Source organism: Oncorhynchus mykiss, chromosome 15 (assembly GCF_013265735.2).
Source record: "Oncorhynchus mykiss isolate Arlee chromosome 15, USDA_OmykA_1.1, whole genome shotgun sequence".
Taxonomy (NCBI): Eukaryota; Metazoa; Chordata; class Actinopteri; order Salmoniformes; family Salmonidae; genus Oncorhynchus; species Oncorhynchus mykiss.
This window is the reverse complement of record NC_048579.1, coordinates 41557238-41583326: the sequence shown is the minus strand read 5'-3', so window position 1 is coordinate 41583326 and position 26089 is coordinate 41557238. Positions and strand designations below refer to the sequence as shown.

General features: G+C 41.8%; 2 protein-coding genes across 3 annotated transcripts; one reads left to right on the top strand and one right to left on the bottom strand.

The window, feature by feature from the left end:
- The first annotated feature begins 192 nt into the window (after nucleotides 1-192).
- LOC110490070 (eukaryotic translation initiation factor 2A) lies at nucleotides 193-8931 on the top strand. The gene is made up of 14 exons (XM_021563211.2): nucleotides 193-273; nucleotides 659-728; nucleotides 836-907; nucleotides 1143-1261; nucleotides 1668-1767; nucleotides 4613-4695; nucleotides 4921-4994; nucleotides 5109-5253; nucleotides 5385-5501; nucleotides 6481-7055; nucleotides 7501-7614; nucleotides 7799-7915; nucleotides 8227-8292; nucleotides 8427-8931. Exons 1-14 carry the CDS (start codon nucleotides 246-248, stop codon nucleotides 8490-8492), a joined length of 1746 nt encoding a protein of 581 aa, XP_021418886.1. The 5' UTR covers nucleotides 193-245; the 3' UTR covers nucleotides 8493-8931.
- A 6544-nt stretch (nucleotides 8932-15475) lies between these two features.
- Nucleotides 15476-25679, bottom strand: LOC110490071 (clarin-1). Of its 2 annotated transcripts, none has more exons than XM_021563213.2 (3): nucleotides 25020-25679; nucleotides 18016-18099; nucleotides 15476-16594 (listed from the first exon to the last, which is right to left on the bottom strand). In XM_021563213.2, exons 1-3 carry the CDS (start codon nucleotides 25270-25272, stop codon nucleotides 16329-16331), a joined length of 603 nt encoding a protein of 200 aa, XP_021418888.1. In that variant the 5' UTR covers nucleotides 25273-25679; the 3' UTR covers nucleotides 15476-16328. The 2 variants fall into 2 exon arrangements, with proteins under 2 accessions (XP_021418888.1, XP_021418887.1); XM_021563212.2 differs by having other exon boundaries at nucleotides 18016-18195; nucleotides 25020-25661.
- Between the last annotated feature and the right edge of the window lie 410 nt (nucleotides 25680-26089).

Here is a 26089-nt window from a genome sequence, read left to right as displayed (position 1 = left end):
ATGTTGTTTCGTTTCATAGAAAAAAATACAACATGGCCAAAAACGATTAATAAAAACATATTTGTTTATAGATCAACATGTATTTGTTAGTAAACAACATTCAATGTAGGAGTGAATTTATTATGGAGAAAAAAAGTGATTAGTCACACATTTTCTGATGACGTGGCCAACGTTCCAATGACACGCCCCTTTTTTCTTGAGACTTTGGCATTTCCTTTTGCAGATTATTCTCTTTCCGGTACATCATGGCGCCCCCCACACCTCTCTTAGCAGGTGGGTTCTTTCATTGAAGAGTAAATTCTTTATTTGTTGTTTACGTATTGTTTTAGATGTTAACCTGGGTTGTAGAATATACGCCACGGCCACTCTTAACTGTCACGTGATTTGGAATGTTGAATCATTTCCTTACTTTCAAGTCGATTTTGAGGTGCTCTTGTCAGAGTAATGTTACAAGCTTGCCAAATGCTTTCTAAACATTTTGCCAGATGCTGTATGCTTGCATGTTGCAAGCCCATCACTGTAGTATTATATCTTGCAAGCCCAGTTCCGTTCCAATCAGATTTACCTTCTGCTGATGATAATGTAGCTAATTCGTTAATCTTACATGGCTATTACATCAGTGATTTTAGACTAACTGCTGCTGTTATTGTGATCACAGTCCGGGGATCTGACGGCACAGTGCTGCTCCGTGGACCACCAAACTGCGAGAAGAATGCAGATTTTCAAAGGTCATTCCCGTTCTATCAGACTTAACATAATGTTACACTGTTAGCCAAATCAATCCCTGTTCATGTGTTGCAAATGCAATTTTATTTATTAAACCTTTCATTTTCAGGGACCCTCGGCAAAGTAGATATGTTGCTTTCAGCAAGGATGGGACATTGTTTGCATGGTGCAATGGAGAGAAGTAAGAAAAGCTACATCATGGCACTAAATCTGCATCCCAAATGGCACACGATTCCCTATATAGTACACCACTTTTGCCCCGAGCCCTATGTATCAGTATGCAAAAGTAGTATAAAACCCCTGCATGCTGTAGTGACATTCGTCATGTAGGCTACTTCTTCAGGCATTGGAATCTTTTGCATGCGTTGAGACTGTTCCGATCACAGTAGTTGTCATGCCCATGTTTTGTTTGTCAGGGTCACTGTTGTAAAGGTTGCAGATGGCTCACAAGTCAGGTCATTTGACCTTCCAAAGACTGCAATGTTGGAGTTCTCTCCGCTGAACACTGTACTGGCTACATGGCAGGTGTATAGCAGTAAGTTTACATAACTACATTGAAATGCAATACAAATTCTAACACAAGGTTTGATTAGATGATGAAAATGGAAAGCACTGACTCTTGAAATTGTGCTCCTTGGCCTTTTTCTGGAATCTATTAATGACTAAAGGGCTCTACACACTACGCAGTAGTTCTATGTACTTTAGTTTCAATGAATTTTTGTCCAGCTGAATTTTTTTGACAGACCGTATGTCACTGTTTGCATAGTGTGTATAATCCTTAAGCAGGCACACAATTAGGGAGTCTAAATGTATTATGTTTTAAACTAGATATAATTTAAATGTCATGTCCATTTCAATGTATGGTTTGTGGTTGGTTGTGCTGCACTAGCACTCATCTTTACAATAGGTAATGTAATGGTATTTTTCCTTTCTCTTGTTAGAGACACAAGAAAACCCACAAGGAGATGCCAACTTGCAGCTGTGGGATTTGCAAACTGGGACCTGCCTCAAGGCTCTGTACCATAAGAAGGTACAAGGATGGTGAGTTTGCACCGTTGTCTATTACTGTGTGTTTGTCTATCTGAGGAAATACAGAGGATTAGCCAGCAGCATAACATCCTGCTTGCCTCTGAAGCTAAGTAGGGTTGGTCCTGTTCGGTCCCTGGATGGGAAATCAGATGCTGCTGGAAGTGGTCCAGTAGGGGGCACTCTGGTCGAAGATTCCAATGTCCCGGGACAGTGAAGGGGACATTTCCCTGCGTAAGGTGCCGTCTTTCATATGGGACATTCAAACGGATGTCCTGACTCTCTGCGCTGTTGCGCCTTCTTCACCATGTTGTCTGTGTGGCTGGGCCATTTCAGTTGGTCCATGATGTGCACGCCGAGAAACTTAAAACTTTCCACCTTCTCCACTACTGTCCCGTTGATGTGGATGGGGGGGGGGGGGGGGGGGGTGCACCCTCTGCTGTTTCCTGAAGTCCACGATCATCTCCTCTGTTTTCTTGACGTTGAGTGAGAGGTTATTTTCCTGACACCACATTCCGAGGGCCCTAACCTCCTCCCTGTAGGCCGTCTCATCGTTTTTGGTAATAAAGCCTACCACTGGAGTGTCGTCTGCAAACTTTATGATTGAGTTGGAACTGTGCATGGCCACGCAGTCATGGGTGAACAGGGAGTACACGAGAGTGCTCAGAACTCACGCTTTTGGGGCCCCAATGTTGAGGAACAATGGGGTGGAGATGTTGTTTCCTACCGTCACCACCTGGGGGCGGCCCGTCAAAGTCCAGGACCCAATTGTACAGGGCGGGGTCGAGACCCAGGGCTTTGCCCTTAATGACAAGTTTGGCGGGTACTATGGTGTTAAATGCTGAGGTGTAGTCAATAAACAGCATTCTTACGTAGGTATTCCTCTTGTCCAGGTGGGACAGGGCAGTGCGATTGCGTCGTCTGTGGACCTATTAGGGCAGTAAACAAATTGGAGTGGGTCTAGGGTATCAGGTAGTGTGGAGGTGATATGATCCTTGACTAGTCTCGCAAAGCACTTCATGATGACAGAAGTGAGTGCTACGGGGCGATAGTAATTTAGTTCAGTTACCTTAGCTTTCTTGAGAACAGGAACAATGGTGGCACTCTTGAAGCATGTGGAGACAGCAGACTGGGATAAGGATTGATTGAATATGTCCGTAAACACACCAGCCAGCTGGTCTGCGCAAGCTTTGAGGATGCGGCTAGGGATGCCGTCTGGGCCGGCAGCCTTGCGAGGGTTAACGCGTTTAAATGTTTCACTCATTTTGGCCACGGGGAAGGAGAGCCCACAGGCTTTGGTAGCGGGCCGTGTCAGTGGCACTGTATTGTCCTCAAAGCGAGCAAATTAGTTGTTTAATTTGTCTGGGAGCAAGACGTCGATGTCCGCAACGGGGCTGGTTTTCTTTTTGTAATCCGTGATTGACTGTACTGTAGACCCTGCCACATACGTCTCGTGTTTGAGCTGTTGAATTGCGACTACTTTGTCTCTATACTGACGCTTCGCTTGCTTGATTGCCTTGCGGAGGGAATAGCTACACTGTTTGTATTCGGTCATGTTTCCAGTTGCCTTGCCATGATTAAAAGCTGTGGTTCGCGCTTTCAGTTCTGCGCGAATGCTGGCATCAATCCACAGTTTCTGGTTAGGGAAGGTTTCAATAGTCACAGTGGGTACAAAATCACCAATGGACTTGCTAATAAACTCGCTATCTGACGCGGTGAGCGAGTTTATTAGCAATGTGTTGTCTGAGGCTACCCGGAACATATCCCAGTCCACGTGATCGAAGCAATCTTGAAGCGGGGAATCCGATTGGTCAGATCAGCGTTGGATAGGCCTGAGCCCGGGCATTTCCTGTTTTATTTTCTGTCTATAGGTTGGGAGCAACAAAATGGAGTCATTGTTTGGTTTGCCAAAGGGAGGGCCGGGGAAGGGCTTTGTATGCATCGCGGAAGATAGAGTAGCAATAATCCAGAATGTTACCAACTCGTGTCGCGCATTCCATATGCTGACAGAATTTAGAAAGCCTTGTTCTCAGATTAGCTTTGTTAAAATCTATGGTTTCCAGTTTACATAGAGTCCAGTGAAGTTCTTTCAGGGCCGTCGAGGTATCTGTTTGGGGGGAGGATATGTAATATGTGACTATAATCAAAGAGAATTCTCTTGGTAGATAATGCGGTCGGAATTTGATTGTAAGGAATTTTAGGTCAGGTGAACAAAAGCACTTGAGTTCCTGTATGTTGTTATGATTATACCATGCGTCATTAATCATAAGGCATACACCCCCGCCCTTCTTCTTACCAGAGAGATGTTTGTTTGTCGACGCGATGCGTGAAGAAACCGGGTGGCTGTACCGACTGACAACATATGCCGAGTGAGCCAGGTTTCCATGAAACAGAGAATGTTACAATCTCTGATGTCTCTCTGGAAGGCAACTCGTGCCCTAATTTCATCCACCTTGTTATCTAGAGATTGGACATTGGAGAGTAATATGCTCGGAAGCAGTGGATGGTGTGCTCGCCTTCCAAGTCTGACCAGTAGGTCGCTCCATCTGCCTCTCCTGCGGCGACCGCTTTGTTTTGGGTCGACCTCTGGGATAAGATCCCATGTCCAGGGTGGAGGTCCGAACAAAGGATCTGCTTCGGGAAAGTCGTATTCCTGGTCGTAATGATGGTTACCAATCATGTGAGTGTGATTCTCTGTTACACAGATGATGCACTTGGGAAGGCTAGATAATGTCTGCCACCACTTTATCATTATGACCCCTCACTGCTTTGAATAGAAACTGAAAATTATGATAGTTTTTAGTTATATGTTTGCATCAGGACCTTTAACAGATTGTTTTTGTCTTGTCAATGTGTACAGGTGTCCAAGCTGGTCAGATGACGAGAAGATTGCGGTCAGGAGTGTTAACAATGAACTTCATTTTTTTGAGAACAACGATTTTAGTAAGTATCTTTATTGTCCCTGTTCTTGTCCACATAGATTTTATTTATTGAAAGTTTATTCAACCAGGAATTCCCATTGAGGTCAAGAGATCTCCTTAACAATGGATAACTAGCCATGATGGCAGCTCCATACTGATGTGACACACAGAACCAAGCATTTATTGAGAGCACCATTCTATTATAAAAGTAACAATATTTGTATTAGTTAATTGTCTCTTTTTCCAGGCACCATTGCCAATAAGCTTCACTTGCAGAAGGTGTCCGAGTTTGTGCTGTCCCCAGGAAGTCAGCCTAGTAAGGTATACCTCTGTTTTATCCTGTTTCCTGCCGATAAACTTAACAATTCATATATCTGTTTGGTTAGCTGACTGTAGAAGAGGGTATTGACATTTGCCACTGTGTTTCTGCTGAAGGTGGCTGTTTATGTCCCTGGGAGCAAAGGTGCCCCCTCGTTTGTCCGGCTATACCAGTACCCCAACTTTGGTGGCCCGACCTGTGCTCTGGCCAACAAGAGTTTCTTTAAGGCTGACAGGGTGACCATGCTGTGGAACAAAAAAGGTTGGTCAACATTTATAACAGAATTATGTTAAGTAAATGTTATGGAGAATGTGTGGTTTGTGTTATCCTAAAAGTTTGTTGTTGTAGAAGATTAATGCCATGACGGCTTTTTTTTTTCTTCTCTCAATCAGCCACTGCGGTTCTGGTGCAGGCCAGCATAGAGGTGGATAAAACAGGGGCCTCATACTACGGAGAACAGACTTTACACTACTTGGCCACCAATGGGGAGACTTCTGCGGTGCAGCTACGTGAGTGCATCATTTTTATATAGTGTGTTTTTACTCCACTTTACTTATTTGTACGTCTGAAGGCAAAGATATGTAAATACCAGGGGAGAAGCACTGGCGTGATGGTCATTCGGTATGTTTTTATCTGTAACACAGAACCAAAACCAGCTGCGCCGGTGCGCCATCTTGCATAAATGTATTTTGTCCCCTTACACCAAACGTGATCACGACACGCAGGTTAAAATATCAAAACAAACTCTGAACCAATTACAATCATTTGGGGGCAGGTCGAAAAGCATTCAACATGTATGGCAATTTAGATAGCTTTGTCCTGGGATATAAACGTTGAGTTGTTATTTTACCTGAAATGCACAAGGTCCTCTACTCCGCCAATTAATCCACACAAAACAGTCAACCGACTCGTTTCTAGTCATCACTCCTCCTCCCAGGCCTTTTCTTCTCTTGACTTTATATTGCGATTGGCAACTTTCATAAATTAGGTGCATTACCGCCACTGACCTCGCTCGTCTTTGTCACCCACGTGCCATCTCCTCATTGGTTATCTGCTTCTATAAACCAATGAGGAGAAGGGAGAGGCAGGACTTGCAGCGTGATCTGCGTCACAAATAGAACTGACTTCTATTTTAGCCCTTGTGCATGCCAATGAGCATCTGCATTGCCAAGTAGGGTGGGTACCATAATTTAACAATACAGATTTCTAAATGTATTGTGCAACGCACGCAATGCGAGCGGTGTAGTCAACCTGTTACACTGGACGTGTACCTTTGTTGCCGGCGTGTGCGCATGCCGCATTTATCAAGTGTTCTCGGGTGTGAGAAGCTCGTCATTCTTTAAAAAATTGAACCAAAGCGTAATTGTACACTGAGCAGCTCGAGCCTCTCCCGGAGCCTCGCTGCTTACACCCAGGAATAATTTTAAATGAATTTAGCTGATGCTCTGTGGTTCGTAAACGTATGCTATCTATCTGTGTTGTGAACAGAGAAGAACGGGCCCATCTACGATGTGGCATGGAGCCCAAGCTCCACAGAGTTCTGCGTGGTCTATGGCTTCATGCCCGCCAAGGCTACTGTCTACAACCTCAAGTGCGACCCTGTCTTTGACTTCGGCACGGGCCCCCGCAATGCCGTCTACTACAGCCCCCAGGGCCACATCCTGGTCTTGGCCGGCTTCGGGAACCTACGGGGCCAGATGGAGGTGTGGGATGTCAAGAAGTGGAAGCAGGTGTCCAAGCCCCAGGCGCCGGACTCCACCCACTTCGCCTGGTGCCCAGACGGTGAACACGTCGTCACGTCCACCTGTGCCCCCCGGCTACGTGTCAGCAACGGCTACAAGATCTGGCACTACACTGGCACGGTTCTGTACAAGCAGGACACACCGACGGGCACAGAGCTCTGGGAGACTGTGTGGCAGCCCTTCCCAGACGGGACGTTCCCTGAGAGGCCGGTGAAGTACCAGGCAGCACCCAGCGAGCTGGGCAGCACAGAGTCCAAGCCAGCTCAGGCCTACCGCCCACCTGCCCTACGGAATAAACCGGTCACAGCCAGCTCTAAACTAGTAAGTAGAGGAGGGCCAGGGGTCAGGTTATTTTCTTCAGTAGGCATTCAGTTATAAAACAAAAAATGAGCATTTAAAGGGATAGTTCATCAAATTCCAATTAGCATTCTTCTTGTTTCATGTCCATATTTTAAGTAACTTTATTGAAGTCCACAATCGATTTTAGACACTTTGGGAGGATTTGGACGTAAAATGCTAATATTAGTGATACCAAGCATTGGTTTTGTGCTGTAAATGCTGAAAAGTTAGCAGGCGAAACAAAGCATGGATTGCTGACTTACCTTATCCATAGACTGCTTACAGAGTAAGCAAACCAATATAGAATTTGGGTGAACTATCCTTTTAAAGGGCCAAATAAAGTTGCATTGTATTAAATCCACCCCTGAAGAGGAAGACCTAATAGTGATGAAAAAGGTCTGTAAATATCCACTCTTTTCTCTGTCAGCATGAAGAGGAGCCTCCACAGAACATGAGGCCTGGCGCCACCGGGGACAAGCAGCTGTCCAAGACAGCTCTGAAGAACCAGAAAAAACGAGAGGCAAAGAAAGCAGCCAAACAGGTACAGATACTTTGCATAATCTTCTCCTAATGTGCTGGAATGTATGACTGAAGTGGAGAATTGCTCGTCTAAGATATCAGATGGGGGGAGTGGGAGATGGTTAGGTAAGCGATCAAGTTGTGTGTGATTTTTGTGACGTTTTAAAGCCTTAAGGTTGAACAAGTTGTGTTTTCTGCTTGTGTAGGAGATAAACCCAGATGCCCTTGAGCCCCAGTCAGATCCCTCTCCAGCCAGCAGCGCTCAGCCTGAACTCTCCTGTGGCGACCCAGAGACAGACAAGAAGATCAAGAACGTAAAGAAGGTGAAAAAATATGGTCACTGTTTAATAGTCAGTAGTAACTGTATCAGTTGTTGGCTGAAGTACCTGTAGTAAGCTGTTTGTGTTTCGTCCAAATTTACCTTAGTATTTTTACAGATTCAATATACGTCTTTGGGGTAGCAGGTTTTACTTCATAATGTAATTTACCTTTTAATTTTCACTGCTATGAAAATGATTTATCACAAGCATACTGTAGACAAATTAGTCTTGAGTAAGTTCCACGTCAAGTGTTGCCCTTGGTGTTGAATGGCTTAGCTGTACGTTAATTCTGTTAATTTCAAACTAACTCCTAGAAACTGAAAGCTATAGACGAGCTGAAAGCGCTGCAAGCAACTGGGAAACCCATTCAAAAGAACCAGGTATTGTTCTGGCAAACTACTGTCTCACACACACACATTCAATAAAGATCCAGTTTACACATTTGTATATACTACTTGAAAATAGAGAATTGGTGCTAACATGTGTTTTATTTTTGTCCCTTGTCGTTTCTCAGCTTGAAAAGATGGAAAAGGAGGCTCAACTCATGAAAGAGCTTGAGGATCTTCAACTAGTAGTATAAAATAAAATATTTAATTTGTTCATGAAAACACAACATCCTTGCCATATGATCAAGAGCACACCCAAAGCTATGTATAATGGACACCCCCTCAATCTACACACAACAACCCATAATGATAAAGCAAAAACAGGTTTGACATTTTTGTAAATGTATAAAAAAAACAACACACATTTACATAAGTATTCAGACCCTTTACTCAGTACTTTGTTGAAGCACTTTTGGCAGCGACTACAGCCTCGAGTCTTCTTGGGTATGATGCTACAAGCTTGGCACACCTGTATTTTAGCAGTTTCTTCGGTTCTTCTCTGCAAATACTCTCAAGCTCTGTCCGGTTAGATGGGGAGCATCTGCACAGTTATTTTCAGGTCTCTCCAGAGATGTTTGATTGGGTTTAAGTCTGGGCTCTGGCTGGGCCACTCAACTCCTGCATTGTCTTGCTTAGGGACGTTGTTGTCCTGTTGAAGGTGAACCTTCGGCCCCAGTCTGATGTCCTGTGCGCTCTGGAGTAGGTTTTCATCAGGGATCTCTTTGCTCAGTTCATCTTTCCCTCGATCCTGACTAATCTCCCAGTCCCTGACGCTGAAAAACATCCCCACAGCATGATGCTGCCACCACCATCCTTCACCGTAGGGATGGTATTGGCCAGGTGATGAGCAGGGCCTGGTTTCCTCCAGATGTGATGCTTGGCATTCAGGCAAAGAGTCTTGGTTTCATCAGACCAGAGAATCTAGTTTCTCATGGTCTGAGAGTCCTTTAGGTGCCTTTTGGCAAACTGTCATGTGCCTTTTGGCTTTGCTCAGTTTGGCCGGGCAGCCAGCTCTTGGAAGAGTCTTGGGGGTTCCAAACTTCTTCCATTTAAGAATGATGGAGGGGACTGTGTTCTTGGAGACATTCAATGCTGCAGACATTTTTTGGTACACTTCCCCAGATCTGTGCCTTGACACAATCCTGTCTCGGAGCTCTACAGACAATTCCTTCGACCTCATGGCTTGGTTTTTGCTCTGATATGCACTGTCAACTGTGTGACCTTTATATAGACAGGTGTGTGCCTTTCCAAATCATGTCCAATCGACTTTACCACAGGTGGACTCCAATCAAGTTCTAGAAACATCAAGGATGATCAATGGAAACAGGATGCACCTGAGCTCAAATTCGAGTCAGAGCAAAGGGTCTGAATACTTATGCAAATAAGATATTTGTTTTATTTTGATAAATTTGCTCAAATTTAAAAAATCTGTTTTCTCTTTGTCATTACGGGGTATTGTATGTAGATTGAGGGGGGAAATTTAGAATTTTAGAATAAGGCTGTAACGTAACAATGTGTAAACTGAAGGGGTCTGAGTACTTTCCGAATGCACTGTATGTACAGGTTATTAAATCCATTGATGATACCTAATAAACACTTAAAGGTGTCAACAGCTAGAAATTGTTGGTTTTTACTTTAAGTTAAATGAACTCGTTTCAGTTCACCGATATGTAATAAGAACATTTTATTAAATGTATTCCACCAAAACAGTTATTCTTCTTCATGGTTCCAATAAACAGTTGCTATTTTCATTCATCGTCACCAAAAAAATTGGAGAATAGTTTGTGTATCACTTATTTGGCAATGCTCTTGACCAAATTCAATCACGGTTCTTCCTTGCCATTGGCTACCACAAGGAAATGCCAGAGCTCTCCCACACTTACACTGCACATCACGCAGAATAATAGTAGAGAGGCAAGCATTTAAGCAACTGAGGAATCATTGTTTAAGACAAGTCAGAAAAGCCAAATCTGACTTATGTAACCACTCTTTCGGATTGTATTGGGAACCTGGCAAAATTCTGGAAAACTGTCATCTCAGCTCTTTGACAGAACTTCTAAGTCTATTCAATGATTTTGGTATGGATGCTGATAGGGGAAACTTGCTGAATGATCAGAGAAATTATAGTCAAAGCTTTTCTTTTAGGTCATTTACAGAAAAATAAGTCCGGGATGCTTTGCTAGCAATAGAGAACAAAATACAGATCCTGGTCTGCTTAAGTGTGCAGCGCCATTGAGCCAACAATGATGAACAATAACTCACATTTTTTGTTTAACATTTATCAGGAAATATTCAAAAATGATGGAAATCATCTCTTGTGCTGCCACTCCATAAGGGTGCGGATTGTAGTGATCTTAATAACGATTGCCCCATTTCAAGGCTTCCTTGTCAAGCTAAGATTCTTGAATCCTTGGTAAATGTACAACTTTGCTCTTTTTTATCTGAGAAATGTATTTAGAATGTAAACCAATCAGGGTTTAGGCCTGGGCATAGCACTATTACAGCAGCCACTTTAGGTCTTAATGATCTTCTCAATGCTGTAGACACTAAAATCAAATGTGCTGCTTTGTTTGTAGACCTGTCAAAAGATTTTGATACTGTTGATCATGCTATTTTATTGAATAAGTTGTCCTCGATAGGCCTGAGCTCTGATGCCTGTTCATGGTTTCAGGATTATCTTCGTGACAGAATTTAAGTCTGAATTTCTTAATGTGTGTAAAGGTGTACCACGGATAGATTTTTGGGACCGATTCTCTTCACTATTTATATAAACACCATTGGTCAATCTATAAATAAATCTATATGTAGATGATAATATTATGTAAGTTATTGCCCCAACTGTTGATCTGGCTGTGTCAAAACTACAGTCAGATTTGACAGCAATGCAGAAATCCCTTCCTAATTTAAAACTTGTTTTGCCTGTATTAAGCACAAAATACATGTCTTCAAACTCTCGTAAGAATGTTTCAGATGGAATACATATTCACTCATTAGATGGAATGCATATTCACTCATTAGATGGAATACATATTCACTCATTAGATGGAATACATATTCACTCATTAGATGGAATACATATTCACTCATTAGATGGAATACATATTCACTCATTAGATGGAATACATATTCACTCATTAGATGGAATACATATTCACTTATTAGATGGAATACATATTCACTCATTAGATGGTTCTCCAATCGAACATGTGCCTGCATATAAATACTTAGGCATTTGGATTTATATGGATTTTACGTTTAAAAACATACACAGTGCATTCGGAATTCAGACCAGAGGTCTGCATGGCCGATTAATTAGGGCCGATTTCAAGTTTTCATTACAATCAGTAATTGGCCTATTTGGACGCCGATTACATTGCAATCCATGAGGAAACTGCGTGGCAGGCTGACCACCTGTTATGCGAGTGCAGCGTCAAAAGGACCTTGTGGGTGCAATGAGCCCACTAGATCGCATCTTCACATAACCACTAGTTAACTACACATGGTTGATGATATTACTAGGTCAACTAGCTTGTTCTGCGTTGCATATAATCAATGCAGTGTCTTAATTTGTCATTGAATCACGGCCTACTTCAACTTTTCCAAACGGGTGATAATTTAAAAGCACATTTGCGGAAAAAAAGCACATTCGTTGCACAAATCTACCTAACCATGAACATCAATGCCTTAAAATCAATATACAGAAGTATATATTTTTAAACCTGCATATTTAGTTAAAATAAATGCATGTTAGCAGGCAATATTAACTAGGGAAATTGTGTCACTTCTCTTGCGTTCAGTACAAGCAGAGTCAGGGTATATGAAACCGTTTGGGCCGCCTGGCTCGTCGCAAACTGTGTTTCTTCCTAACAAACCCGTAATTAATTTGCCAGAATTTTACATAATTCTGACATAACATTGAAGGTTGTGCAATGTAACAGCAATATTTAGACTTACGGTTGCCACCCGTTAGATAAAATACAGAATGGTTCCGTATTTCACTGAAAGAATAAACGTTTTGTTTTCGAAATGAAAGTTTCCGGATTTTACCATATTACTGATGTGTTTATTATATTATTATTAAGTCTATGATTTGACATTTGATAGAGCAGTCTGAGCGGTGGTAGGCAGCAGCAGGCTCATAAGCATTAATTCAAACAGCACTTTACTGCGTTTGCCAGCAGCTCTTTGCAATGCTTGAAGCACAGTGCTGTTTATGTCTTCAAGCCTATCAACTCCCGAGATTAGCCTGGCAATACTAAAGTGCCTATAAGAACATCAAATAGTCTAAGATATATGAAATCCAAATGGTATATATAGAGAGAATCTATTAATTCCTTTAATAACTACAACCTAAAACTTAACTGGGAATATTAAAGAACTGGGAATATTGAACCACCAGATTTCATATGTTCTCATGTTCTGAGCAAGAAACTTAAAACATTCGCTTTTTTACATGGCACTTTTTACTTTCTTCACCAACACTGTTTTTGCATTATTTCAACCAAATTCAACATGTTTCATTATTTATGTGAGACTAAATATATTTGATTTATGTATTAAGTTAAAATAAAAGGGTTAATTCAGTATTGTTGTAATTGTCATTATTACAAATATAAATCTGTCCACCAATAATCGGTATTGGTGTTGAAAAATCATAAAATCGGTCAACCTCTAATTCAGACCCCTTGACTCTTTCCACGTTTTGTTATGTTACAGCCTTATTCTAAAATGGATTGTGTTTTGTCTTCATCAATCTACACACAATACCCCATAATGACAAAGAAAATACAGGTATAGAAATTTTAGCAAATTTATAAAAAAATAAAAAGGAAATATCACATTTATATAAGTATTCAGACCCTTTACTCAGTACTTTGGTGAAGCACCTGTGGCAGCGATTACAGCCTCGAGTCTTCTTTGGTCTGATGCTACAAGCCTGGCACACCTGTATTTGGGGAGTTTCTTCCGTTCTTCTCTACAAATACTCTCAAGCTTTATCAGGTTGGATGGGGAGCGTCACTTCACAACTATTTTCAGGTCTCTCCAGAGATGTTTGCTCGGGTTCAAGTCCAGGCTCTGGCTGTGCCACTCAAGGACAATCAGAAACTTGTCCCGAAGCCACTCCTGCGTTCTCTTGGCTGTGTGCTTAGGGTCGTTGTCCTGTTGAAAGAGGAACCTTTGCCCCAGTCTGAGGTCCTGAGCACTCTGGAGCAGGTTTTCATGAAGGATCTCTCAGTACTTTGCTCCGTTCATGTTTCCTCTCGATCCTTACTAGTCTCCCAATCCCTCCCGCTGAAAAATATCCCCACAGCATGATGCTGCCACCACTATGCTTCACCGTAGGGATGGTGCCAGGTTTCCTCCAGACGTGAAGCTTGGTATTCAGGCCAAATAGTTCAATCTTGGGTTCATCAGACCTTTGGCAAACTCCAAGTGTGCCACCAGATTTCTGGCATTTGCCTTTTACCTAGGAGTTTCTTCCATCTGGCCACTCTACCAAAAATACTGGATTGTTGGAGTGCTGCAGAGATGGTTGTCCTTCTGGAAGTTTCTCCCATCTCCACAGAGGAGCTCTGTCAGAGTGACCATCAGCATCTTGGTCACCTCCCTGACCAAGGTCCTTCTCCCCTGATTGCTCAGTTAGGCCCAGCAGCCAGCTCTAGGAAGAGTCTTGGTGGTTCCAAACTTCTTCTGTCTCGGAGCTGTACGGACAATTCCTTCGACCTCATGGCTTGTTTTTTGCTCTGAACTGTTAACTGTGGGACCTTATACGGACAGGTGTGTGCCTTTCCAAATCATGTCCAATCAATTTAATTTACCACCTTACAGTGAAACGCTTACTTACAGGCCCTTAACCAACAATGCAGTTCAGAAAAAGTGTTAAGTAAAAAATTGTCAATAATACAGGTTATTCGAGGTAATAAGTACACTACCGTTCAAAAGTTTGGGGTCACTTTGAAATGTCCTTGTTTAAATTTTTTATTTTTTATTGTCCGTTAAAATAACATCAAATTGATCAGAAATACAGTGCAGACATTGTTAATGTTGTAAATTACTATTGTAGATGGAAACGGCTGATTTAATGGAATATCTACATAGGCGTACAGAGGCCCATTATCAGCAACCATCACTCCTGTGTTCCAATGGGACGTTGTGTTAGCCTTTTAAAATTATAAACTTGGATTAGCTAACTGATCATTAGAAAATCCTTTTGCAATAATTTTAGCACAGATTAAAACTGTTGTCCTGATTAAAGAAGCAATAAAACTGGCCTAATTTAGACTAGTTGAGCATCGGCATTTGTAGGTTCGATTACAGGCTCAAAATAGCCAGAAACAAAGACCTTTCTTCTGAAACGCAGTCTATTCTTGTTCTGAGAAATGAAGGTGAGAAATGCGAGAAATTGCCAAGAAACTGAAGCTCTCGTACAACGCTGTGTACTACTCCCTTCACAGAACAGCACAAACTGGCCCTAACCAGAATAGAAAGAGCGGGAGGCCTCGATGGACAACTGTGCAAGAGGACAAGTACATTAGAGTGTCTAGTTTGAGAAACAGAAGCCTCAAAAGTCCTCAACTGGCAGCTTCATTCAATTGTACTAGTCTCAACGTCAACAGTGAAGAGGCGACTCTGGGATGCTGGCTTCTAGGCAGAGTTGCAAAGAAAAAGCCATATCTCAGACTGGCCAATAAAAAGAAAAGATTAAGATGGGAAAAATAACAGACACTGGACCTAGGAACTCTGCTGGTTAAAGAGGAACTCTGCAGGTTCAAATATCAAAACAAACCAATTATATTATTTTGGGGACAGGTCAAAAAGCATTAAACATTTATGGCAATTTAGCTTGCTATTTTGTCCTTTTTAGCTAGCTTGCGGTTGCTAGCTAATTTGACCTGGGATATAAACGTTGAGTTGTTATTCTATCTGAAATGGACAAGGTCCTCTACTCCGACAATTAATCCACACATAAAATGGTCAACCGAATCGTTTCTAGTCATCTCTCATCCTTCCAGGCTTTTTCTTCTTTGGACTTTATATGGCGATTGGCATCTCAGTTACCACGACGAACGACCGAACTCAGCTCATCTTTCAATCACCCACGTGGGTATAACCAATGAGGAGATGGCACGTGGGTATCTGCTTCGATAAACCAATGAGGAGATGCGTGAGCAGTGGGTGCAATAATTGAATAACGTATGTTGAAATTTATTTTACAACGCTCGCGCATGCGAGGTCAGCATGTCAGACTTACACCAACAGAATATAAATCTAGAGCAAATCTAAAAAGCTCTACACATAAAATAAAATGTTGTATTAGGAATGATCATCATTAAAATCTTTCAAATTGGCAAATCACATGATTCTGAATACATAATCTAACTAAACAATGAAGCGACCTCTAGGATTTCTAAATATGTAAGTAAAAACCAATATGAAGCACAAGGGATAGAGAAACGGCTCTGTTTAAGTTGTACAGTTGTGGTCTTTCAATACATTTCGGGGGCACTAATGAAAGGCTAAACACACATGGTACCTATTCTGGTCAATCAATCGTCACATACTGTTTAACAGTCCCCCTTCATTGATAAAACTTCGGACTGCCAAGGGAGGGACTGCCAATTCTTGGAAAAACCTGATAAAAGGAGTGGAACCAAACAAGTCTCTGCTTTTCTATAGCCGAGTGAAATCCTGGCCTTTAATTGGCCCACCGCCTAACGAGATATCACCAATTAATGACACGATGGAAAGAAAAACAAGACCCCTCCCCTCCAAGATTCAAAACAGCATCCCTAACAGAGGTGGCCAGGGAGACTTCTCCGGTTGTCGTCTGAAGGACTGACAGCTCGTCATGGGAAGGAGAAAAGAAGTGGCTTAGGACGGTCACATTTTCTTGGACCTTACAACAGCACATGGGCACCAAGGAGCTATGGCCCCAAGTCTCCCATTGAGACATGCCAATAGCCGAGGCTCAGTGTCACTAGAGTGGGGGAGGGGCAGCCAGCGGCCACACAAACAAACAAAAGCCCTGGTCAGTACATGAGATCTGATGCCCCAGTGTTGACATTCGACTCTTTGGCCTCCTGGAAGGGGAACTGGATCCCGGCCACACGGATCAGTAGGATGTTAAGGCCATGGACGAGGAAGGTGAGGAAGATGAGCCAGAAGGAGTGATCGAATTGTTCTGTATGCGTCTTGTACATAAACGTGCCCTCGTTGAAGTTGGCGATGTGGTCAGACAGCCGGTGGAGCTTCACCTCGGACGCAAACAGAATCATCACCAGGCAGCTGCAGAGGCCTGTTCAGAAGGTCAGGCAGACAGACAGGCACACAATATTATACTATTACAGTTGACAACACTGGGAGTTCAAATAAGAAGTCAAAGGCATCCAAATGATCAGTTACTGTAAACACGTTCCTATCAGGCAGAATACCTTTTCCCTCCATTACCACATTAAAATGAAATATGTTAATGCTACAGTAGTTGCAATCACTAAAAGGTTACCAAAACAATTAAGCATAGGTCATTCACTGCAGCGAGAGATTTTAATTAACATGGTGACATCTTTCACATAATCGTAAAAATAGGTTCATTGATTAGATGAATCCAAACTTGCATTCTAGTGTAAACCTGGCAAGCAGTTTTGATTGAATAGGCCCCCTAAGGTAGGGCCTCGGTTCCAGATAACTGAGAAATATCATTTAACCCTTGTCGCAGTTTTTCTTAATTTGTGCCATTATTTGGATGGGAGGTCAAGTAGCCCACTGTCTCCTGATGAGATGGTAGGCTACTGGATACTGGTTTTAAAGCTGAAAAAGGCAATAGGGAAGTGGATCCTTTTCTCAATAACGTACAGCCAACCACTCATGGCTTGGCTGTTGTGTTTGAATGACTCTGATATGCACTTATAACTAATGTTGAAGTGTTGAAGGACACCTTTGTTGGACCCCAATCATGTTCTCTATAGCAGTGGTTCTCAACCTTTTTTGGTTACTGTACCAGCGTCTGTACCAGAGTCTTCTCAAGTACCCAGTGTATAGGCCAAGTACCCCCAAGGGTACTAGTACTCCTGGTTGAGAACCACTGCTCTATCGCCCCGTTTATACATGGGGCTAACATGCATTCTTATCTTGTCCACATTCTGATTGGGCCCACATTTTCAGAATTATTGGTCCCTTGCTGTATGCACATTATTTGAGATTTTCTTTCCAAATAATATTTCTTAATTTATTTAAAGACACAATGGACCCACCTGTCAATGATTTTAGAGGGCGGGATAATTATTATTTAAATTGTTTCACTAGATCCGTCTACAATTGTAATATATCCAGACACAATGTGTGCCTGACTACCTTCAGAGGTGGTCAGGAAGAGCTGATACAATCAGATCACAATAAGTCATTTAATAGTGTACACCTGTCTAAAAATGTGGCCAACATCAGGAAAAATGCCACGTTAGAACCAATAAACGTGGCTCCTGTTTAGCCTACAGCGAGCTATTTATATCTGAAGTTGGAATGCATGTGTGTAATAGAGCTGTTTACCTGTGATGTGAGAAGTGTGTTTTGTGCTTATGTTGCAGAGTATGGGGGCTTGTGCTTAGCCAATGTTCATATGGTAGGCTGCTTGTTCACAACTTAGAAGGTGATTCGGCTACCCTGTGAAGGATACCACTCTAGAAAGAAAAAGGTTAAGATGCTATTTTTGTGTGTGCTTACAGCAGACGAAGTTCCAGAGGTAGAGTCCCAGGGCTCCGTGCAGAGTCTCGTAGGGACTACCAAAGGCGTTGTACACAAAGAAGCCTGTGGCCACAGAGGAGAAGAGGATGAGAACTCCGCAGAAGAAGATCACAGTGACATGAAGACTGGCTGGGATGACGTCCACCAAGTTCGGAAAAACTACAAGGAGAGGGACAATATGGAGAGGTGTGGGAATGTTCTACAGTTATTAAACAGTAAATAGTATTTTTTTCCCCCCACAACTTTCACATGATGAAACACATGCATGAGTCTCTGTGTTCTATTTGTATAAAGGCAGATGGCGCAAACCATCAGAGAACAAATAGTTTTTTGTTCATATAAAAAGCCATCATAATGGTTAGTAAGCCTGCCGGGTCAAGCGAAAAGATAATGTGTGTGTGTGTGCCAAATCTCATTAGTGAACAGTTGCTGATGATGCATGTGTCACGGTCCAATAAAGATTCAGTCCACTGTGCTTGTGTAGGATTCTTGTTACTGCAACCTCAAAACATGTACTGCTGAGTTATAAGAGATGCCCTCTTATGAATGGCCAATTAACCTAGTTGAAGGCAGTTGGGTTTCCCCTGTAAGGCTAGCCTACATGACTTTGATAAAGGGTTCTCTTTACTCCATTTACATTTCTCCTATCGCTTTGTTTGATTTGAGTTTGTTGTTAGCACTAAATTATGTTCTGCTGACATTCCAAAATGTGTCAACTTCAAATGAATCATCTCCAGCATGTGAAAACGGTGGATTTATAGTCAAAAAGATGAACGCCAGATAAAAATAAAACATTTCTGATTTGAACCAACTATGAGTTGGCAAAGTAAAGTAATGTCAAACGCATTTCCACTATCTGTTTTACTAAAAAAACATAGAAATATGCAGTTTTCACATACATTAATGGTGGGGTAGTGCTGTAGATGATAAATATGAAGTTTAAGGTATTTCTACCACCGAGGGTAGGCTATGTGCGCATTTACATGTGGTCATCAGGGCTCCATGACCCACATGTGTGTACAGGCTTACTGTATGTGTAGCCTAGTCGAGTCTCATTAGAGATGTGACTGTTCAATCAATTTTCCAATACCTTGAACAACAGAGGTCAATTTTACAGCAGCGCTATACATCTTCGCAGCCTGTAAATCTATTATCATAAAACAGGTTACTTGGATCTAGGATTCTGATTGGTTGATAGTAGGGAGTTATAGCACAACAATGCCACATCCTCCAGGTAATGCCCGTTAACAGTTCCATTAGATTTATCGCACAGCCCAGCCAGTCAATGTATAAACTTAATCTCCCCTGAAAAAAAAGTGTTTAGACAATATTTCCTCATGCCACTAGGCTAGCATTTGTGACCAGATTCAGGATCGTAGGCATTTGATGCCATTTCCTACACAGTAGGACCATTATATTTTGTATTTATTTTTTCCAGAAATGCCTTCTTGAACATGTAAACTTTCACATGACTTAATTACAAACTTATATGGGATCTATAAATATGAATAAAACATTTAAATTACTAGTCTAGTTTAGAAGAGAGCACTGAGCTTTTTAGAGAAAAAGAAATGCAGGATCCATGATCGGCTGAAATAATGGAGGGGGATAATAGCGTTTCCACTAGACAGCACAGTGACAAAATGGTCTATAATCTTAAAAATGGGAAAATAATTGCTTTTTGGTATTCATTTAAGTTTAGGCATAACGTTAGCAGTGTGGCTAGGTTTAAAATCGTATTTAAAGAACATAAAACCCTGCCCCTTTCTACAATTGATGACTTAACTAGTGACAATCGGATAATAGAGAGACTACTTTCTGGAGGGCAATGCCATGCTGACTCATGCAATAACACGGGAATTCTTAAAGAGATAGGTGGGGCTAAGGCTTAAGCGGATGTGGACAATGCTGAACGGGCATAAACAAAGTTGAGCTCTCCAGTGTGGAAATTATTAAAGTGCATTTTCTCCTACTTGTCTCTGAAGTGGGTTAACAAGTTGATCACATTTCAAAGACGCATAACTTTACAATGTTTCCCCCAACTACCATTTTGAATTCTGTACTTTTATAAAATGTTTGGTTTTGGGGGGGCCTCCCGAGTGGCACAGCAGTCTAAGGAATTGCATCGCAGTGCTAGAGGCATTACTACAGACCCGGGTTCATTCCCGGGCTATGCCACAACCGGCCGCGACAGCACAGTTGGCCCAGCGTCGTCCGGGTTTTGCTGTAGGTGCTTTACTTGGCTAATTGCGCCCTAGTGACTTCTTGTGTTGAAAAGTGTTTCCTTCCACACATTGGTGCTTCTGGGTTAAGCTGGAGGGTGTTAAGGAGCGCGGTTAGGTGGGTCATGTTTCGGAGGACGCATGACTCCAACTTCGCCCCTCTTGAGCCCGTTGGGGAGTAAAAAAAAGACATGTTTGGGTTTGTCTAAACTTTTCTGTCTGCCTTTCCGACCTGTGGAACAAAGTTGTTTTTTTTGCGATTTCCACTGTGCCATGCATATAAATGTGACGAGACGGACAGCTTCTCTGAGCTAGGTAAATTAATTTATCAGGATCATTATAATGGATATAGCCAAAGACACTATATATATATACACAAAAGTATGTGGACACCCCTTCAAATTAGTGGATTCGGCTATTTTAGCCTCACCCGTTGCTGACAGGTGTATAAAGTCAAACATACAACCATGCAATCTCTATAGATAAACATTGGCAGTAGAATAGTCTTACTGAAGAGTTTAGTGACTTTCAACATGGCACCATCATCGGATGCCACCTTTCCAACACGTCAGTTTGTCAAATTTCTGCCCTGCTAGAGCTGCCCCGGTCAACTGTAAGTGCAGTTATTGTGAAGTGGAAATGTCTAGGAGCAACAACGGCTCAACCGGAAAGTGGTAGGCCACACACGCTCACAGAACGGGACCGTCGAGGTACTGAAGTGCATAAAAAAATTGTCTGTCTTCGGTAGCAACACTCACTACCGAGTTCCATAAAAAATAAACAATATAATTAGAGATAAACTGAAAATACCAATATGTGAGGAATACTGTACTTTATTAATGTTTCAATGGAAGCCACCAAAATCATTTACTGATTTAATTAAAAATCAATGTCCTCCAAATCAAGGTGTCACAGTTAATGGCACCCTTAAAGATTGTAAATAAAAATCTACCAAACTTAAACCAGGAATTAAATTCTACGTATTTAAGTTTATCTAAGTCTTAAGGAACTACATTGAGCCATTACATCACTTCCTGTTTCACTAGGATATAAAAATGAGGATGCAATATTCCTTTTTATCCAACTCCATGAAGAAAACAAAAGAACTGGCAGTTCAAAAGAGACAGATGGTCGTAGACCTTCATAAATCTGGTAATGGCTACAAGATCCATAAACAATTGAGCACTGTCGGGTCAATTATAAAAAAAATCTAAAGATATGGAACAGTTGAAAACCTCACGGGTAGAGGACGCAAATGCATTTTGCCCCCCCAGGATAGGGAGGATGGTGAGAGAAGCAAAAAAATCCCCAAGAATCACTATGAAAGAATTGCAGGCCTTGGTGGTGTCTTGGGGTCACCAGGTTTCAAAAAGCACCATCAGACGCCACCTCCACAACCACAGGCTCTTCGGAAGGGTTGCCAGAAGAAAGCCCTTTCTGACCCCAAGACACAGATGCAAGCGTAATTTAACATAATTTAAATTATGACTGGAAGAAGGTGCTTTGGTCAGATACAGCATCGGCATGTTTGGCGTCGAAACAGAGATGCATACAAGGAGAGGCACCTCATACACATGGTGAAATATGGTGGTGGGTCGATGATGTTTTGGGGAGGTTTTCATTCCAGAGGTCCAGGGGCACTGGTTACAATGGATGACATAATGAATTCCACCAAGTATCAGGCAATTTTGGCTGACAATCTGGTTGCCTCTGCCAGAAGGCTGGGACTTGGCCATAGGTGGACTTTCCAACAAGACAATGACAAAAAACATCCCTCAAGAGCCACACAGAAAAGGTTCTGTGACAACAAAATCAATGTTCTACCATGGCCATCTCAGTCGCAGGACCTCAATCCAATCGAAAACCTGTGGGCTGAGTTGAAGAGGGCAGTTGATGTGCGCAAACCCAAGAATGTGAAGGATCTTGAAAGGGTCCAAAATCCCTCCAAATGTGTTCCTTAACCTTGTCAAGCATTACAGGAAAAGACTCCATGCTGTTATCCTTGCCAGAAGTGATTTGCACTAAGTACTAAATGAACAGTGCCAATAATTATGAAACCTTAATTTTGGTAAAATGTATTAAATAATTGTATGATTTTGGTTGGTTCCATTTAAACATGAACAAAGTACAGTATTTCTCACATGTTGGTATTTTGAGTTTCTCTAAAATTATATTGTTTATATTTTTTTTAAAGTATTTTGTTTCTGCATTACCAGTCAGGGGTGCCAGTAATTTTGGAGCCCACTGTGTGTGTGTGTGTGTGTGTATATATGTATGTATGTATGTATAATATAAATACTAAAAATAAAGGAAAACCTTTGAGCAGGTGTGTCCAAACTTTTGACAGATACTGTATATTTACTTGTGTGTGTGTGTGTGTGTATATATATATATATATATATATATATATATATATATATATATACACACACACACATAAGTAAATATACAGTATCTGTCAAAAGTTTGGACACACCTGCTCAAAGGTTTTCCTTTATTTTTACTATTTCCTACATTGTAGAATAATAGTGAAGACATCAAAACTATGAAATAACACATATGGAATCATGTAGTACCAATAAATCAAAATGTATTTTATATATTAGATTCTTCAAAGTAGCCATGATGACAGCTTTACACAGTCTTGGCAAGCAGCTTCACCTGGAATGCTTTTCCAACAGTCTTGAAGGAGTTCCCACATATACAGAGCACATGTTGGCTGCTTTTCCTTCACGCCGCAGTCCAACTCATCCCAAAACATCTCAATTGGGTTGAGGTCAGGTGATTGTGGAGGCCAGATCATCTGATGCAGCACTCCATCACTCTCCTTTCTTGGTCAAGTAGCCCTTATACATCCTGGTGGTGTGTTGGGTAACTGTTCTGTTGAAAAACAAATGATAGTCCCACTAAGCGCAAACCAGAGGGGATGGTGTATCAATGCAGAATGCTGTGGTAGCCATGCTGGTTAAGTGTGCCTTGAATTTGAAACAAATCACTGACAGTATCACTAGCAAAGAACTGCCACATCATCACACCTCCTCCATGCTTCACGGTGGGAACCACACATGCAGAGATCATCATTTCACCTACTCTGCGTCTAAAAGACGACGGTTGGAACCAAAAATCTAAAATTTGGACTCATCAGACAAAAGGACAGATGTCCACCGGTCTAATGTCCATTGCTCGTGTTTCTTGGCCCAATCAAGTCTCTTATTTTTGGTGTCCTTTAATAGTGGTTTCTTTGCAGCAATTCGACCATGAAGGCCTGATTCACGCAGTCTCCTCTGAACAGTTGATGTTGAGATGTGTCTGTTACTTGAACACTGAAGCATTTCTTTGGGCTGCAATTTCTGAGGCTGGTAACTCTAATGAAGTTATCCTCTGCAGGAGAGGTAACTCTGGGTCTTCCTTTCCTGTGGCAGTCCTCATGAGAGCCAGTTTGATCATAGAGCTTGATGGTTTTTGCAAATGCACTTGAAGTTTTTAAAATGTTCTGTATTGACTGACCTTCATGTCTTAAAGTAATGATGGACTGTCGTTTCTCTTTGCTTTTTGAGCTGTTCTTGCCATAATATGGACTTGGCCTCTCATCAAATAGGGCTATCTTCTGTATACCACCCCTACCTTGTCACAACACAACTGATTGGCTCAAAGGCATTACGAAGAAAAGGAAATCCACAAATTAACAAGGCACACCTGTTAATGGAAATGCATTCCAGGTGACTACCTCATGAAGCTGGTTGAGAGAATGCCAAGAGTGTGCAAAGCTGTCATCAAGGCAAAGGGTGGCTACTTAGAAGAATATCAAATATATTTTGATTTAAAAAGATTGTGGGTTACAACATGATTCCATGTGTTATTTCATAGTTTTATTCTACAAATTAGAAAATAGTTCAAACAAAATAAAAACCTTGAATGAGTAGGTGTGTCCAAACTTTTGACTGGTACTGTATATTCCAGGCGGTGTCAGAGGAAGGCCCAAGAAATGTTCAAAGACTCCAGCCACCCTAGTCATAGACTTCTCTCTGCTACTGCACGGCAAGCGGTACCGGAGCACCAAGTCTAGGTCCAAAGGGCTCCTTAACAGCTTCTACCCCCAAGCCATAAGACTCCTGAACAATTAATCAAATGGCCACCTGGACTATTTACATTGACCCCCCTCTGTTTTTTACACTGCTGCTACTCGCTGTTTATTATCTATGCATAAGTAACTTTACCCCTACCTACATGTACAAATTACCTTGACTAACTTGTACCCCTGCACATTTACTCGGTACCAGTGGGTGGGCCTATGCCCTCCCAGGCCCACCCGTGGCTGCGCCCCTGCCCAGTCATGTGAAATCCATAGGTTAGGGCATAATTAATTAATTTCAATGGACTGATTTCCTTATATGAACTGTAACTCAGTAAAATCGTTAATTGTTGACTGTTGTATTTAGATTTTTGTTCAGTATACTTTATTGTAAAGGTGATTTTTTTTACAGTCTATAAGTAGGCTTTATATTGTGCCAATCCTGCCAAGCGAATTAATGCTAAACATCACATTTGATTTAATCAAATAGATCCTTAAGTCACAGGGATAGGACTCAATTAAAACAGGGTGTAGTCTATCTATAGTCACTTGAATTATTAATGGAGTGTTGTTATTCACTTTTCATAATAGATGCTCAAATGAGAACATCATGTTTCAACCCAGCAGTAATCTTTAAAACCACAGTTTTTCAAAAACTTCTCATGCAATTCACATGGATTTCTACTCACATGAAAATCTGAAGGGTCTTCCACCAAGTCCACATTGCTTCACTGTCTGTCCGTGAAAGAGACCATAGTTAACCCTACCGACAAATTTATCAAGCTCTTGTCCTGTGGCATTTACAAGCTGCGCCCCGGTTGTACACAGCATAGTCCCCTGGACCCAAAATTGCGACCCCATCGCGGCCGCAACAATGAGGACGCAACCGAAACTCAACACACCGGCGACAGAGAATATAATTTTCTTTTGACGACTTGGCATGGTGTCAGAAGAGTGTGGGAAAATAATTAGTCTGACCAGTCCATGATGTTCAATTCCTCTCCAGTTGGTAGCAAATTCTTGCTTGAGGCAAATAATCCAAAACGAAGACGCTAAATATCTGTGTTAAGCTATTATGACAAGCCTCATTGAAAAAGCTAAATGTTTATACCGTATTGATGCTGTTCTAACGTGGCCGTTGTGTATTACGTTACATTGATAGTTTTCCCCCTTGCTCATTGTTTCCAAGTAACCAAGGTTTTAAATTCGGGAGACGCTTCTCAAAGACAGCGAGAGGGACGACTTTTGCCTCGGTGACCTGTTGTCTGATTGGATACGAAGCTCATCTGCTGCACTGAACACGTGAGTTTTCTTCTTCTTCCGTGGAGTTTATCGGCGGTTGGCATTCAATGTCATGGTGCATTACTACCACCTACTGTACTGGAGTGTGGGCCAGAGACTGGGAGAAAATAAATCCTACGTGGCAGCACGTTTCCCTTAGTCTCAAATATATTTATATATATTTTTTTTCTAATGACGTTCTAGTCAGTATACTCTTTAAACTCATTTCCTGTATCCCCTTCTCCATCATCCTGGATCTCATCCTCTCTCTTTCCTTCTCATACCGTCCACACTGTATCAGTACATGCTCCACTGTCTCTATTCCCTGGCTAACAATAATCACACTTTCCTGTTGGATGCTTTCCTATCATGTTTAAAGTCTTATTCAACTGTTTGTGTCCCACCCTTAATCATGTAAAATAGCCCCTCCTCTCTTCTGTCTCTTCCTGTGGTCCTCCTCTCCCGACTTTCTTCTGTA